Source organism: Ciconia boyciana, chromosome 3, assembly GCF_034638445.1.
Source record: "Ciconia boyciana chromosome 3, ASM3463844v1, whole genome shotgun sequence".
Lineage (NCBI taxonomy): Eukaryota > Metazoa > Chordata > Aves > Ciconiiformes > Ciconiidae > Ciconia > Ciconia boyciana.
In genome coordinates, this window is record NC_132936.1 from 36,385,041 (window position 1) to 36,400,723 (window position 15,683).

Genomic DNA, 15,683 nt, shown 5'->3' on the forward strand with positions numbered 1-15,683 from the left:
CAAACAACTTTACTGTTTCTTAATCACCAGCAAACTTTAACAAGTATATTTCTCTAAATAAGTCTGTTTGGGATAGGGATAACTCTTCCAATTCTGATTTGTTCTGTACTCCTTTCCCATGGCCCGTCAAACTTTCTGTCATCCTATTCAACTGCTAGGGGCTAGAAGCGCTCCTCAGTGTAAGTGCTTTGATAGCTTCCTTAACCAAAATCTTCCTTTCCACTGCTCACTGTCCTGTGTTCCCCTGTCCTTAGCTGTCACGCTCTCCAACTTCTGCTTTCTGAAGATAGTTTGAAGGTTGCTTTGAAGCTGAAGTTTGAAGATCATGCTTTGAAGTATCAACAAATTAAAACAAATTAGAGTTCTTGCAAAGCCTGTACTGTATGAAGAGCTTGAATACCTTTCTATTTAGTTTGGCATGCTTTTTAATGCTTTTTATTATGGTTTATTCTTGACTGGAAATAATTGCTTACGCTTACTTTAAAATCACTTACTGAATTTTTGGTTTATCTTGTTTTATAGTATCTCAAAGCAGGTTCCTTGAAGGATCCACTCTTAGATGATCATGGAGATTTTAACAGAATGTGCACAGCAATGAAAAAGATTGGACTGGATGATGCGGAAAAACTTGATCTTTTTAGAGTAGTGGCTGGTGTCCTTCACCTTGGGAATATTGATTTTGAGGAAGCTGGGAGCACTTCAGGTTAGATGAAACATAAATTGTTTTCTGTAAAAATACTGAAAATGTCTCGATTATAGATGATTCCTTTCCATGTGAATTATTGCTTTAGAAAGCTGCCTTGTGTTCAAGGGTAATTCAGTCTTAATTCACACCATTTTGAAGTAAAGTTTACCTGTTTGTTTTAAAGTTGTACTTCTTTACATGCTCTGAAGGCAAATAGGCTCTGACTGAAATTGTTCAAGAAATTGTTCCATGCAGAGTTTGATATAAAGAGACATTTTTGGATTTTAATAATAATTTTTAAAAGTCCAGCTTTTTGCTAATGTCATGAAAACATCTTGAAAATAGCAACTCCGTCTTTAGGGAAAAGCATTATTTCCTTTGGCTTCCAAAAATACAATCATGTTAGTATTTCGAGAGGTGAGGAAAAAAAGTTACAGCAAAAACTTAGGTAAATGTAAACTTCCTAATTTTAAGGTGTCACTCAAAAGATGAGTTGGTACGAGCGTAGCTGGGACTTAGTAGCAGAATGTACAGGAAAGCTGAGGAAGGGGAATGAGTATTTTGGGAACAGTTGTTCTTACCTTACTACTGAAATCAGCCTCTCTAAGTTGAGAACTGATGTCCATATATTCCTGAAGGACTGAAGAAACTCCCGGTCTGGACGTACTACAAATATAACTAGAAAAGATATGTATGTAGATCTTTATCTTGAGTTGCAGATACACAAGATACAGTGAAATTGGTTCCTCTTAGTCCTACTTCAAGTATGTATAGCTGTTGCCAAACTTGGTAAAGTTGTTAGGAAGGGCATACCAAAGAACATTTTAAAATGTGTTTTGAATGATGAATTAAATGAGTACTAGCCTTATAGGTTCACTAGGTCCCAACCCCAAGCACAGAATCACCACAGAGCTGTACAAACGTTCTGTTCGGAAGAGATCGTGGGAGGTCTCTAGTCCAATGTATCCTGGTCAAAGCAGGGCCAACACTGAATTCAGACCGGGTAGCTTAGGGTTTTCACAGAGGAGGTGTTTTTTTTTCTTTTCTTTTTTTTTTTTTTCCTTAGGTCAAATCAGAACCTCCCCAGTGTCAATTCATGATGTTGCCATCTTCATGAAGATGACTGAAATGATTAATGTGAAACAATCTGGGAAGACGGGGGGTAGAGAAGGGTAGTGGCTTCACAGGGCTCAGCAGTAAGCTGGCAGGGAGCTTCCTTGTTTGGGCCTTCTGTGAGTTGGGACTTTGGGGTTGACAAGGTGGGACAGAATGAAAAAGGTGCAAATGTGAGTGGAGAGGCAGTTTCAGGAGGCAAATGAACAGGGAGAGGAGGAACCTCAGATGGTGAGTAAAGTCAGTGTTTAAAGGAGGGAAGGAGGACACCAGAAGACTTATTTTCTCTGAATGTTGAAATTCAAACCCATTTTTTCTGGAATAAATTATTACACTTCTAAAATGCTCGTTGCAAATACAGGCTTTATTCTGCTCTCACCTTGTATGTGTACACACAGGGTGTTCATTTGAACTGCTCCAGACAGTACGTCTCTGTACCAGAGACCCTCTAAAGTTTTGTTGCTGCTTTGAAAACCTGGGAAACACCAAACAAAAGCTTTTTACTACAGGTCAGATGGTGTGTCAGAGCTTCCAAAATCAAGTGACAAAAGCCTTAATCTTTTAGGAACTCCTTTCTCCCTCTTTTTTTGGTTCATGTCACTGTAGAGTTAAGGAATGTTTGACTAGTTATTCATCCCTTTTGGTCTCTTCACTTACCTGTAGAAATAAATTTTACTGAGAACAACAGGAAATAAATGGTTTAGTCCTGGCATACGTAACTGTTGAAGTGTTAGATTTTGCTGAAGTGTTTGAGCGCTTCAGTTAAGGATTTATGAACCTCTAAGTGGCTGGATGAGCTCTGGCACTAAGGCTGTGATGCAGAGCAGAAGGAAGCACACCTCTCAGCTATTTACGTGGGAAAATGTACATACCATTTTCTGAAAATGTAAGTGCTAGGAGCCTGCCGTGTCAGGCACTTCTATTGATCTATGCATACATAGCAAGGAAGTCTGGAGGATTACAGGAACATGCAAATCCAAAAGTTTTTAAATCGCTACAAGTTAGTTACTAGGTATTAGCACTTCTACATTTTGGGATAGTTCTTTCACTTAAAAGCAGGTTAGCTTTTGAACAACAACCAACAACCAAGTGTTCTAGAAAGACAGAATTTCATGCATAGTTTTTGGGTGGTTTGTTTGTTTGTTTTGGTGTTTTTGAAGACTGACTCTTCACATTTAATATACGAAGTAATTTCCAGAGGCAAACTTTAATTGCTTCAAAGTTGATGTCATTTCTAGTCGTCATGGCAAGATCATCGCCAGTTCAATGATTTTTTTTTTTTTTTTCCCCCTCGAGTTGTCCATAAAAATGCCAAACTCGCAGCATTTTCATTAGCAACAGTATAAAATAGCGTGTCGGTGCCTGCGTGCACCTGGGCAGAGCCGACACGGAACTGAGGGGCTTCGGGGCAGCGGGGCGCGGTGGGGTAACGGCTGTGGCGGTTGCTCGCAGGGGGCTGCACGCTGAGGCCGCGGAGCGAGCCGGCGCTGGAGTGCTGCGCGGCGCTGCTGGGGCTGGACCAGGAGGACCTGCGCGGCAGCCTCACCACGCGCGTCATGCTCACCACGGCAGGGGGCGCCAAAGGAACGGTCATCAAGTGAGTCCCGCGCGCCGCCGGGCGGCCGTTGTCCTCTCCTTGCTGCCGCAGGCACGGCGGCCCCGCTGGGAGCGGGGGGGGCCCGCGAAGCGACGGGACGGGGGAGGGACGCGTGTTGTCGTCAGGCCGCTGAAACGAACCCCCGCGGGAATGCCCCCGGTGTGTTCGCAGAGGGGCCTGCAGTGAGTGTGGCCGGGGGCTGGGAGCCGCCGACCCCTCCCGGGCCGGCCCCGCGAGCTGCCGTCTGAGGTAACCCCTTGCCCAGCCTCCCCCCCCCCCCGCCCAGGACCTCTGGGATCTGTCTGCTTGATCTGCCTTGTCTCTTTTCTTGCCCACGGGGGAAAGGGAAAAACGGCCTCAAACCGCCGCGTGACCATTTTCAAGTATGAACTAAGTTGCACTGGGCCTAAGTGCAGCTATTTAAAACGCTTGCTTAATGGTTTACAAAATATGAGTACAAAAACATGGTACTACAAAAATATGAGTGCAGAAGACTAGCAGACTTACATTGTTAGTCTCTTCAAAATAGAAACAATGTGCTATGCTTTTCCATCATGCAAGTGTTAATTTTGAGATGACAAATTTTTAACGGGGCTTTGATTTTTTTTTTAATTTTTTTTTTTTAACCAGTCAATCCAAATGCAAATTTTTAGATGCTCAGGGTTGCTTGTTTTGCTGTTGTTAGGCCATTGGAGTTTTTTTATTTTTATTTGGAAGAGTGGCAGTTGTACAATGTCTGACCAAAATGGCCTTTTTTTTTTCCAGGAAAAGAACAGCTTTGAGTAAGTCTCTATCACATTTTATAAAATCTCTCAATGCGTCAGTCAGTACGCTGTGTGGCCAAAGAAAGTATAGCAGTCAGCCTGTTAAATCCATAACCTACACAGAAAATTAGGTATACTAATAGATTTAACACATACACTGTATCAAGGAATGTTAATGCTGTGCCTAAAGTATTTCAGAAGATACTTGGATGCATCTTTCTTGTCATGGGGGCTGCACAGTGCTTCCATGACTGCTGCCCTGTGATATTAGGTCTGGGATGCTCTAAGGGTAGTGTATCCACCCTTCTCAGAGTCTGGGTGATCAGTGTTCCTGTGTTTGCCACATCTATTTCTGCTGAAATCAAGTTTCAGCTTTAAAAACACCACCACAAACGGTAATCCAGAAATGCGCTGCTGCTTGCTGTTGCTGGTAAACAAACATTTAATCTTGACTGCAAAGTTAATATTGTTTCATAGAAACATAAAACACAGTGGAACAGGATAAATTTAAGAGAAAGTTGGTGTGGTGTTTTTTTTTTTTTCCCCTGTAGCTATTAAGAGCGCATCACTCACATGTTGAAGTAAATACTGACCTTAAAGAAAAAGTTATTATCTCTTTCATTTTGACAAGAAGCTATTACCAAGGTAACTTCCTAGACACAGAAGTAGGATAGTGATTTCTTTTTGTACGCACATGAAGAAGGAATAATTGCAAAGAACACGTTTAAACATGGTACTGATGATAACATTTCAATACCATGGAAGTTATGACTCTTGTGAAACTGAGTTTTATGAAAATGATTTCACTGCAGTTGCCTTTTGTTTATGAAAAACCTCTAGCTTCTACCACAACTTTTGTTGAGATTGATCCTTCTAGCATGCAAGCTGTCAGGAATGCTAGCTAAGCTGCATGCAACTGAATTGTGTGTTTTAACATTTGTTTTCCTCTGTTGTGTATGTTCTGGAGTTAAAGAAAACGTTGCATCAAAAAGTGAACTTGGCCTAAACAGTTTTGAGCACATTAAAAGTAATTGTCAATGTTTAGCTGAATGCATAAATCTTTTAATTAGGAAACTAATTAACATTCACTTCACTCATTGGAAGAATGCATGGGTGCTTCTTATTGACTTATGGAAACAATCAGATTGTTTTAGTGAATCAGAAATACAACTTTATACACATTACACCAGAAGTTTAATATATGGAAGCCATAATTAATTATCTGTATTAATGTAGTTTATATAAGTTCCTTGCATATTTTTTTGTCTTTTGAAATTTATTACCATCATTTATGTCTTATAGTGTGAAGTATTTGTTAACATTTCATTAACTTGTGGACTGAGACAAAGTAACAGCTGATTGATGTAACCTTGGTATGTCACTGTGGCCAGTAAAGGTGGCAGGTGTGAGTTAATGAATGCTTAGGTTATGTCAGACTTATGAGGTGAAAAGTTGATCTTTGAGTACTTGAGAGCATTGGCTTTTTTAGTCCTCAAGGGATGTAATAGATTTGAGTAATGAAGGTTTCCAGTGGTCGAGAGTTTATTCTGTGCAAGAGAAGTAATCTCGATCTCTATGTAATTCTAATTAATAATGATAAATTAAAAGAGAATAGCTGTAGTGGAAATACTGTTCAGTGCCGCTTCCTGATCTTCAGGGTGAAACTGATCTTCCTGGCCAAAATTTGAGCATAACAAACCATCAGTGACAGCCCGTGCTGTTTGAACATCATGTCTTTTTAGGGGCACACAGAAGCTCTTCTGAATTAACTCATAGTCAGGAGTCTTAAGTTTAGCATGGGTATGGGCTGTTGTTCCAGTAATACATTATTACTGAATAGCTGACCTTTGAGGTGTATTTCTAGACAGAGCAAACAAGTAGACTTCTTGGTGATCTGCTTATTTCTATATTTTGAAAGAAGGGATGTTCAAGAGTTAGAACTTCATAGCAACCACAGTGGAAAAAGTTATAATGCAGAGTCAAATGGTAAGTAGTGACTGGGGAGGGTTTATTCTCCTTCAGTTAAAAGCTCAAGATCTAGATCACTTCATAATATATTCAATAGTGCATTTCCAGGAAGTAGTTATAAATTCCTGCTCTCCCCCCAACGTTATAAGAAATTGGGGATTCCTTGTTACTATCATCTTGCTGCCTTATCAGCTGATATGGAAAGTTACAAATAATTTTTCGCTATATAACAACCTTTACATGTAGGAAGACATGGGTCTTGCAGGACAAACTGCCTCCAGTGGCCAATATTTTCCAAGTTTTACTATTTGCTGTCTTCCAGACCATGTCTAAATTGACAGCAAAATCTTTGATATATTGATCCAGGAGAACCTTTATCAGTATTACAGATAACATTAGAATAGAAAATTATATATTATACAGTACAGATGGTATTCATATTAATGCATGGCGGTATGAGAACTCAGGTTTTGAAAGTTAGTAACATTTTTTACTTAAAAAATTGTGATTCACTATAACTGCTGATCTTTCTTTGTTGACTCACTGCTTACCTGGTTATTCTCCATCTTGCATTTGTACTTTTGAATTCTCCTAAGTATACGATCACACACTTCCCTTTACCGAAATCTATTGTGTAGATTTTTAGATCATATCTTCAATTTGTGAAAACAATTTTGTATGCTAATCTTGCTACCAAAATTTTCTGCTTTCTTAGTTCAGTATTGTCAGACTGCTTTTTGAAAATACTCTTACTTTCACATTCCTTTTAACTGAAAGTGTTAACTAGAAGCAGAAGGGATTTGAGCAAATTGCATCCATGTCAGATTCAGATGGCACCCCACTGGAAATGCTCTCAGTGAACTATTGACTCAGCCTCCGAGAACAGATTAGTTTTGGCTGTTGTACCCCTAACATATAGATAAAGCGTGTCTTTGTAGTTTCCTTTTGAGAATGTTTGGTGGGACGTATCAAGCACTAAAGCAAAGTTGTATCATAATATACTGCTTCCCTTTCACCACATCTCAAGTGACCTTGTCAAGGAAGGTTTCTTAAGAACAAATACAATTTTTGTTATAGCTTCAAATTCACTTTGGATTAAGACTGTAAAGATTTTCTGTTCAGCATATTTATCCTCATAAGCCTGGGGTGGTGTTAGCAGTGTACTGTTTCAAAAGCCTGCAAACACCAAGGAGCTATGCTTTTGTGCCAGCAGATCTTATTTTTCACCAATGTTTTATTTTGTGAATGGCAAAAACTAATTCAGAGGACTCCTTCCACCATCTCAAAGGATTAATGCATTAAGCCTCTTTCTCTAGCCTTTTCTGAACTTGTGCAGTTAAAAGCAAACATGCACTAATAAATAGACTAATATCTTCTCTTGTGGCTTACTGCATGTACAAGGATAGTGGATTGGACTGTTTTAGATATTTATTAAATAGCCACCAGGTTTTTCTATGGTAGCGTAGTTTAGAAACTATTTGATTGCTATCAATATTAGAGTTTTGACAAGTACATTGTTTTATTTTGTTCCAGCAACCCAAAGAGCTACTCATTTCTCTGTCTCTTTCTTAGGGACCTTTTGTGTGCAAGTAGATCATGTGAGTCCTAATAGGTCACAGTGAATAAATAGCTCAGCTGAAATCACTGTGCTCAGAGTATAACAAAGGCTTTGTTCTGCTGGGCACAATGGAGCCAACAAGGAACGGTAGGAGGGTGATGCTCAATGCTATATCCATGGATTTTATTAAATACTAATGTGCAGTGGACTGCCAGGGAGACTTGACAGCTGCACTACATTTATCTGTCCTTTTTAGTCTCCCAAAAAGAGCATAAAGATCCCCTCGTTGGCTGATGATTTTGCCATCCATGTAAAGTGTGTTTACAGAGAGAAATAATGTATTCAAAAGCTGGTACCCCTCTTAGACTGTAAATGCACTGTACTAATCTCTTACTCAGTTTCTCCCTTTCCAAGAAGACTTTCAAACAGAACTCCATCATCACACAGTAAATTATTTTACAGTGCGAAAAATTAAACTGACATCATTCCAGGTCCTCCACCTTCTTTTGGAGTATGTTTTCTACCAAAATGCATTTTTTTGTGTGTGTGTGGTGGTATTGAAGCTTCTGTTGGAAAAACTCTGGGAGGCTAGTTCCTTCAATAATTATGCTTTTTAAAAAAATATTTTTCTACAGTTTTTGGAACTTTAACTTTTCTCAGATTACAAATGTGCTGCTTATATTCTTCAATTACGTAGGCCTTTCACTAAGCAGGGTTATTTCATCCAGGCCATTTTATTTGTGAAGCAGTAACCAGATTGGGTGACAGTGACTGATGGGTATTGCTTCACCTGCTCTCTCTCCCTTAATTGTTGACAACCATGGGCAAATTATACATATTTTAATTGCAGTTTATTTGTTCTGGAAAATGTTTGGGGACTGCATGGAATTGTCCACAGGATAAATCCAGCCTATGAGAGTGCTTTCTCCTAGGCCTCAGGCTCTGTGGATCGCTGGAAACCTTGCTGAAGAAATTAGTATGAAGACCAGACAAGTTTTTTTTGTGGCAACTTTACCAAATAGCTTAGAAAATTTGAAGAATTTCTTCTCTGTTCCTTGCCAGTAGCTGATGGATGGAAGAGAGGGGGAGAAGGTGAAATGGAGGAAGGAAAATATATTTTTTCCTGTTCAGACAAGAAACAGGAGCAGAAAGGAGATTGCTTTGTCAGTATGCAGACCAGAGGAAAGAGGAGCTCAAGGAAAGCAAGTTCACAAGAAGGAAGTTGCTCATGCTGAATGTCAGTTCTGTAATAGGGCTCTTCTGTATTGACTGGCTCAGTGCAATTTCAGCATTATTTTGTGGTTCTGTATTTTCAGCTGTGCAAAACACATTGCAGGGTTAAATTTTCTTTCCATGGGTTTCTGTTGCATACTATGATAGTTTAAAATAACAATAGGGGTTTGTGCAGTCTCCAGAATTCTACTTCATAATGGCAGAATTTATTGTTTTTGAATAACAGGGCCATTTTATAAATAAATGCTCTAGAAGCATGACATACTTTAAAAAAAGAAATTGAAAGCATAAATGTGTATTGTATTATGTAATAGGCCTGCAGCTGACATGTGCGAATTAGTATTCTGATCTCTTAAACGTATCAGAATGGAATGTAAAGGTACCTTCCTTCTATTTATAAGATAAGATTTCTGTCACTACTTGTTACCTTAAGATAAGTGAGGAGATACTTAGTGGAAGACAAGATTGTGTGTTAAAGCTAATTACTATCTAATGTAATGTAGCTGCAGGTGTCCTTAGTGAACGGAGTCTCTGGTTCCCTGACTTACCAGTCACAATAGAAAGTGATCTCCATCAGTCTCACGTTTCTGCATCAGAAGTATCATCCTTGAAAAAATACAGAAATAGTAATTATGAGTTAGTTTAACGCTTGTGAATCCTGGGAAGTGAAGGAAATGATGCAATATGGGTAAGCTGTGTAGCGCTAAGTTTTCCTTTTCTGACCTGCCAGTTCTTTGTACTCCTGTGCACAGAAAACTACCTGGAGGGGGCGACAGGGCAGTTCTGCAGCAGTGACATCTTGAACCTTGTACATAGGGCTTACTTAAACAGTTCAGATAAGAGGTATTTTTTAAACATAGATTTGCTGCATACTTGAGAAGTTCCGTAACTGGTTATCTACCACCTTAGCTGGACAGTCCATCCTTTGATTATTCCTAATTGTTATTGTAGTGCTGGTGGTTCAAGGGTATGAGAGGCAAAGTATATGGGGAGAAGTGACTTGTTTTAAGTCAACTGATGGAGACATTTAGAAAAAGCATAAGAGCTTTTGGCATACAGCTGTCATCCTGTATTCTTCATGACAAAGAGGATTGGTGTGATAAAAATCTTGACATTATTTCTCCCTGTTCGTCCCTGCAAATTTTATCAGTTTGGTTAGCAAAGGCTCTCTCCCTAAAAACCGCTTCTTTTGATTTACTTCAACATTGGATATATCTGTATGTCATGATACAGTGTTGTGCAAAGCCTTTGTGTACCCGCAGTTGTGCTAAATTGTAGGCCTTCTTTCCATGCATGAAATTTTGATACTGTCTGGTCAAGGGGCTATCAGTATTTCAATTTAATTTTTTTCCCTTTGTATTTATATTTTTTTAATTGACATGTAAAAATGCTTTGGATAGTTTTGATCTTTGACAGTCTGATTCTGTTCTGGTCTGATTCTGTTCAGATTAGTGGGACTTTTGCTTTTGAATTCTTTGGCAACATGATTAGGACCTAAGGGCAGGTTGTAATCATACCATAAAGCAGAAAGTTCATTTTTCATACTTCTTCCATGTTGTTTCTTAATCACTTCCTTAAGGCTTTATCCTTGTATCAGTTGTCTTATTCTGGAGAATTCTACAGGTGCTTCCTCAGCTGTGTACAGTGTAACTGTTTTTTAGTTTTGGTACTCTCATCTGTTCATCTGAAACCTGTTTAAAAAAAAAAAAAAAGTCTTGTAGAATGTATTTATCTAGGAAATGAGGTGCTTTGAAATATATGCATTCTAAGCATGTCATTGTCATACTGACTTTAGAAAATAGCTAGATACATATTATTATATGTATAGCTAAATATGTAGTTATATTTGGCTGCTATTCCCACAGTTTTGTCATGCATTTCATAGGCTTTGAAGTTGGGACTCATGGGGTTTTTTTGTTGTTTTTTGTTTTTTGTTTTTTTTTTAAACTGGTAAACTGGGATATAAACTTGTAATAAATAGTCACAATGGAGAATAAAGGTTTATAAATAAAGGAGGGAGAATAAATCCTCATCTCTTAAAAGGCCCCTTCTTCCAGTGTTCAAAAAGAATCCTTATTTTGGGGTTGCATCTAACTTTCACCATGAAAACACACTCCCTTATCTATGTTTTTTTATTTTTGTTACCGATTACCTTACAACCTTATAGTTTTAGTTATAGCCCTTATGAAAGCATGGGGACAAAGATGTCAGAGCAAAACTGAACTATAGGTTTTATTGTAATTAGGCAGCTCATAAATGAATAGTTGAAATATTTTTTTGTAGATGGGAATGTATATATTTTAAATATCTTTCTTTGGCAATTATCAATATAGTTTCTAATTATCTAATGAATGAGTATGAAAACATCTGCATCTCACTTCTACTGAGGATAACGAAACATTATTCTTTCTTTTTACAAGTAAGATAATCTAACTTTGCAAGATTGTTTCCTACCTCAGCCTAGAGCTCAGGGGTTTTTTGTGGCCTAATTTACAGTAATTGGAAAGGCTCTTTTTAAGTTTAGAGTCTAATCTCAGTATTTTAGAGTAAGAAATTCTGAAAAATAAGACCTGTATTTTTGTTTTTTAGGGTACCCTTGAAAGTGGAACAAGCAAACAATGCTCGTGATGCCTTGGCTAAAACGGTGTATAGTCATCTGTTTGACCATGTAGTGAACAGGGTAAACCAATGTTTTCCATTTGAGACTTCCTCTTTCTTCATTGGAGTTCTAGATATAGCTGGTTTTGGTAAGTATACTTTAAAAAAAATATTAATTTTCTTTTTGTCTATTATTGCCACCAAAGATTCAATGATATTCTGTAATGGAGAGTGGGAGGGTTTTCTTTTTGGTGGTGGTGGGTGGGATGGGTTACAAGGGCTTAAGAAGATATCAAGAGAGCAGATAAACCCTCATTTTCCTGAGATATAGGAAAGTAGAGGAGGTCTAGAGCTTCTCCTGATGACCTAATAACACTAACAAGCGTTAGTGTGAAACTAGGCATCTTTGTAATGGTTTCAGATTCCTGTAGTGTCTGCATAGACACAGCTTTTGAAGGACTCAAAATTTGGAATGGAATCTTACTGTGGCCACCCAGTAAAATTAGGAAAGATACTGCATGTGCATGCTGTTTTCCCACTCAGTCCTGAGAAGATCACTGTATACTGACAGACAGGCAAATGAAGTCTCTGAATTAAGATACTGTTTCCTGGAGGCTTGATAGTTCTGTTAGAGAGTTGGACTTTGGGCTCCTTGTTGCTCCCTGGAATTGGTGGGCATTGATGGTTCCCGTAAAGCTTTTGTCCTGTTTGGCTCACTGAGATTCAGAATAGGGCATGTTTTCTGGTACGCTCTAGCCCTGCTAAGGTGGTCCAAGAACAAAGAGAAAGGGAACCTTTGGTTTTCAGGTCTTTAGAGCTATGATATCCTGTGCCAGCCTGTTGTAGCATGGATACATGAGGACGTATTGGTACAGTTTCACTGTATGGTAGCATCTTGCTTTGGTTTGTTGGCAGATATGACTGCCATTTGTCTTAGAAATATGATCTGCCACAGTATTTTTGTATCTGTCGTATGTGCAACTTGAAAATCTGTAAAAGCTTTTATTTTACTGAAAGAAACAGATATGGATCGGAACACATCCTTAAATATTAGCACTGTGAAGTTTTTCTTAGTTACTATATAATATAAATTATTGGAACAGTGGTTTATCATAGAAGTTTAACTTCTGTTTTTCAGAATACTTTGAACACAACAGTTTTGAACAATTCTGTATTAACTACTGTAATGAAAAACTGCAGCAGTTTTTTAATGAAAGGATTCTGAAAGAGGTATGTTATATTTAATATTATATTTGAGGATTTTTATTTTTTTTTACTAAAGAGACACTTAAAGTATCATTGCTTTCTATAAGATTGCGCATTATGCTTAGATTAAAAAAAAAATCAGTTGACAAACTGCTTCCCTGCTGTGTGACATCTGGTTGTGCCAGAAAAGAATATGGCTTTTTGAAAACCAGTATTTTTTCTTCTTCTTCTTTTTTACCATTCATTAAAATGAGGCATCCAGATACTGGACAATATCTCATACCTAATGGGAATATCTAACTGCATGATTGCATGGGCATATTATTAAGGAGGTGAAGTTGGAATGTATTAAGCTGTGTAAGAAAATTCTAAAATTTGTGTTGATTCATGGTGTAGTTAAAAATGTTTTCATGTTTATTTAAAAAAACATTTTTGGTGGGTAGGAATTTTTTAATTTTTTTAATTTTTTTTTTTTTTTTAGGAACAAGAACTTTACCAAAAAGAAGGCCTGGGGGTTAATGAAGTGCGCTATGTAGATAATCAGGACTGTATAGGTATGTACTTCTTGAAATGTCAAGCTATTTGGTAGTGTCATGGAGGAAAAACGCTTCAACCAGAAGAGGCAAAATAGCGTAGCACTAGTAATTTTATGCTTTGAATGACTGTTGCAACCTTTTGAATTCTTCTAGCTTTGTATAACATTCCAGTTCTGGTTGGTAATAGAGCTATGTTGTTCTACAGCGTGTCATAACTGCAGCTAGGGCTTGTGGATTTCTTGGGCATTTTCCTAGAAAACTAACATTTAAGTAGGGTAAATAAAGTGAAGAATGGTGTGAGGGTGTCTGGGGAAAAATATTCCATGAATCAAAAAAATCCCATCCCATTCCCCCCACCTTTTTTGAGCCAGTGAGCAAAGAAACAAAATGAACTATAAGCAACAGACTGTAGATGGTACTGCTGCTTTTAGGCTTCCACAGACTGATATATGCCAGAATCTTAAGATGATGTTGTTGTTGTTTTGTGTTTTTTGTTTATTTTTTTCTTCCTCTATGTTCAGCTTGTGTTTTCCAAATTGGTCTGTTGTGAACAAAAGTTCTTTTTGCTTTTGCATTTACAGTAATTTGCTTATGGTAACTAGTCAGTCCTGGCTGAGCAAAGAGTGCCAGAATTTAACAGCTGTTGCAAAATGTCTGGTTCTTCTGAGTTTCTGTAGCTCTGCTGAAGAAGCTTTCACTTTGATAGATAGGACTGTACAGTCACAAACTCTGACTTAATTAAAGACAACTCTAGTCAAGCAAACCTCTCACCCATCTTGTGAAAAAGCAACAGGAAGGTATTTGGAGGAGGGAACAAAAGCGTAGCAACAAGAAATAGGTGACTGCTATACATACAAACTTACCTCTTCTAATGGTTTAATAATGTGTTTAGTAATATGTATGTGAGCCTGAGCCTGTTCCCAAAAGTGTTGTTACAGTTTAGAGACTGTCATGTTTCTATAAAAAGGGTTGCTTACACTCCAATTTTTTTAAACATATTTCAGGATCAATTTTTTTAAACATATTTCAGGATCAAAAGGGTTTCCCTGGTGCCTATTGGAAGAAAAGGTCTCTGTCTGACTCATGGGGGGAAATGGGTCAGATTGTAGAGATTGTTGACAAGTTGTTGCCTTCTCATGCCATAGAAAAGGTTTGGGCAGCTTTCGTAAGAATACAAGTAGCGGTCCCTCAGTCATGACCCCTTTTACTATTCCAACCAACATATGACACCCCACCACAGATTTGACACCTTTCTTCATTGTATGAGTTATTCTTAGATACGTTAATAAAATTATAGCTTAGTTAAACCACAGCATGTATACCTTTTTCTGTTCTTGCATAGCCAGGAGAAAAGGATTTTCTACTGCCTTTTGAAGTGAGTGAGAAAAATAATGTTGGTTTCTGTTGAAATACGATTTTGTTTAAGGTGTTGGACCAGGCCAGTGACAGCAGTGAACATGTACAAATATTAAGTTTCACAAAAGAGAGGGACATTATGTTGACATGGACAATTTTTTAACACTATGGAAGAATCTTAGAAACAGTCCTTAGTATGTTAGAATGTTTTGATGGAATGGTAGTCATCTCTGTAGCTAAATTAGCTTATTCAGATTTTATAAGCATAAATCCTTTGGATCGGGGCCGTCTTTGTGCTTTGTATATAGCCTCATACTGTTTATGATCTGTGGTGAGAGTTCATAGGCATTGCTGCAGTACAAGCATTAGTCGTTTCTTCCTTTCCACAGAAAAAAAGTAGGTAGTAAAAATTCCTCTTACAAGAACAGTTTCATAGATAATACAATAAATTTTTAAAAGCTGCAAAATTCTTGTGTCTAATAGTTTCAGGAGCATGAATTTCTATGTGAGCTTTCAAGGGCTTTTGTATATGTGTGTGAAAGGTCAAGGCAATACACTTGTAAAAAGTTGTGAAACCACCACTGCATGCTCAAGTCTGATCTGCCTTTCTTAAAACAAATGCATTTCATTTTTCTCCCTGGATCCTGTTGTGAATGGAAGTATGTGCCTTTTCATGATTTTAGTTTTGATGTGGTGAAACATGGACGAAAAACTTAAACACCAACAATATAAACAATTATCCTGTAAAGACCTATGGTTGTACCACAGAAACATTTAGGCACCTTTTGGGAATTATATGAGTAAATTCAACTTGAGACCCAGAGTAGAAATCAAACAATCTGTGCCTGATCTTTGTCCCTTTTATTCCTTGTGTTAAAGTTAGAACTTGGTATGTATAGGATATCAAATCAACAATTCAGATATGTAGAATTAATTTGCAATGACTTTTTGTATTTTGTGTTAACAGCTTTGCCTAGGTACTGTTATACAGAATCAGATCAGTAGCATTTTAAACTTGTAATGTTCAGTTCTGATATGAGGTTATATATTCAGTTTTTGTAAACGTATT

At 37.8% G+C, this 15,683-nt stretch overlaps 1 protein-coding gene across 6 annotated transcripts in view; it reads left to right on the forward strand.

Annotated features, from left to right (window-relative positions):
• The window catches only part of MYO6 (myosin VI), a 116,681-nt gene that overhangs the window by 61,925 nt on the left and 39,073 nt on the right, over positions 1–15,683 (forward strand). For 5 of the 6 annotated variants that reach the window (XM_072855326.1, XM_072855328.1, XM_072855323.1 and 2 more), the window contains 5 exons: positions 523–703; positions 3,251–3,395; positions 11,508–11,665; positions 12,655–12,746; positions 13,204–13,276. In XM_072855326.1, the coding sequence (XP_072711427.1) occupies positions 523–703; positions 3,251–3,395; positions 11,508–11,665; positions 12,655–12,746; positions 13,204–13,276 (649 nt within the window). Of the gene's footprint in view, positions 1–522; positions 704–3,250; positions 3,396–11,507; positions 11,666–12,654; positions 12,747–13,203; positions 13,277–15,683 lie in introns of those variants that run through there. The other variant, XM_072855329.1, reaches the window with a different exon arrangement.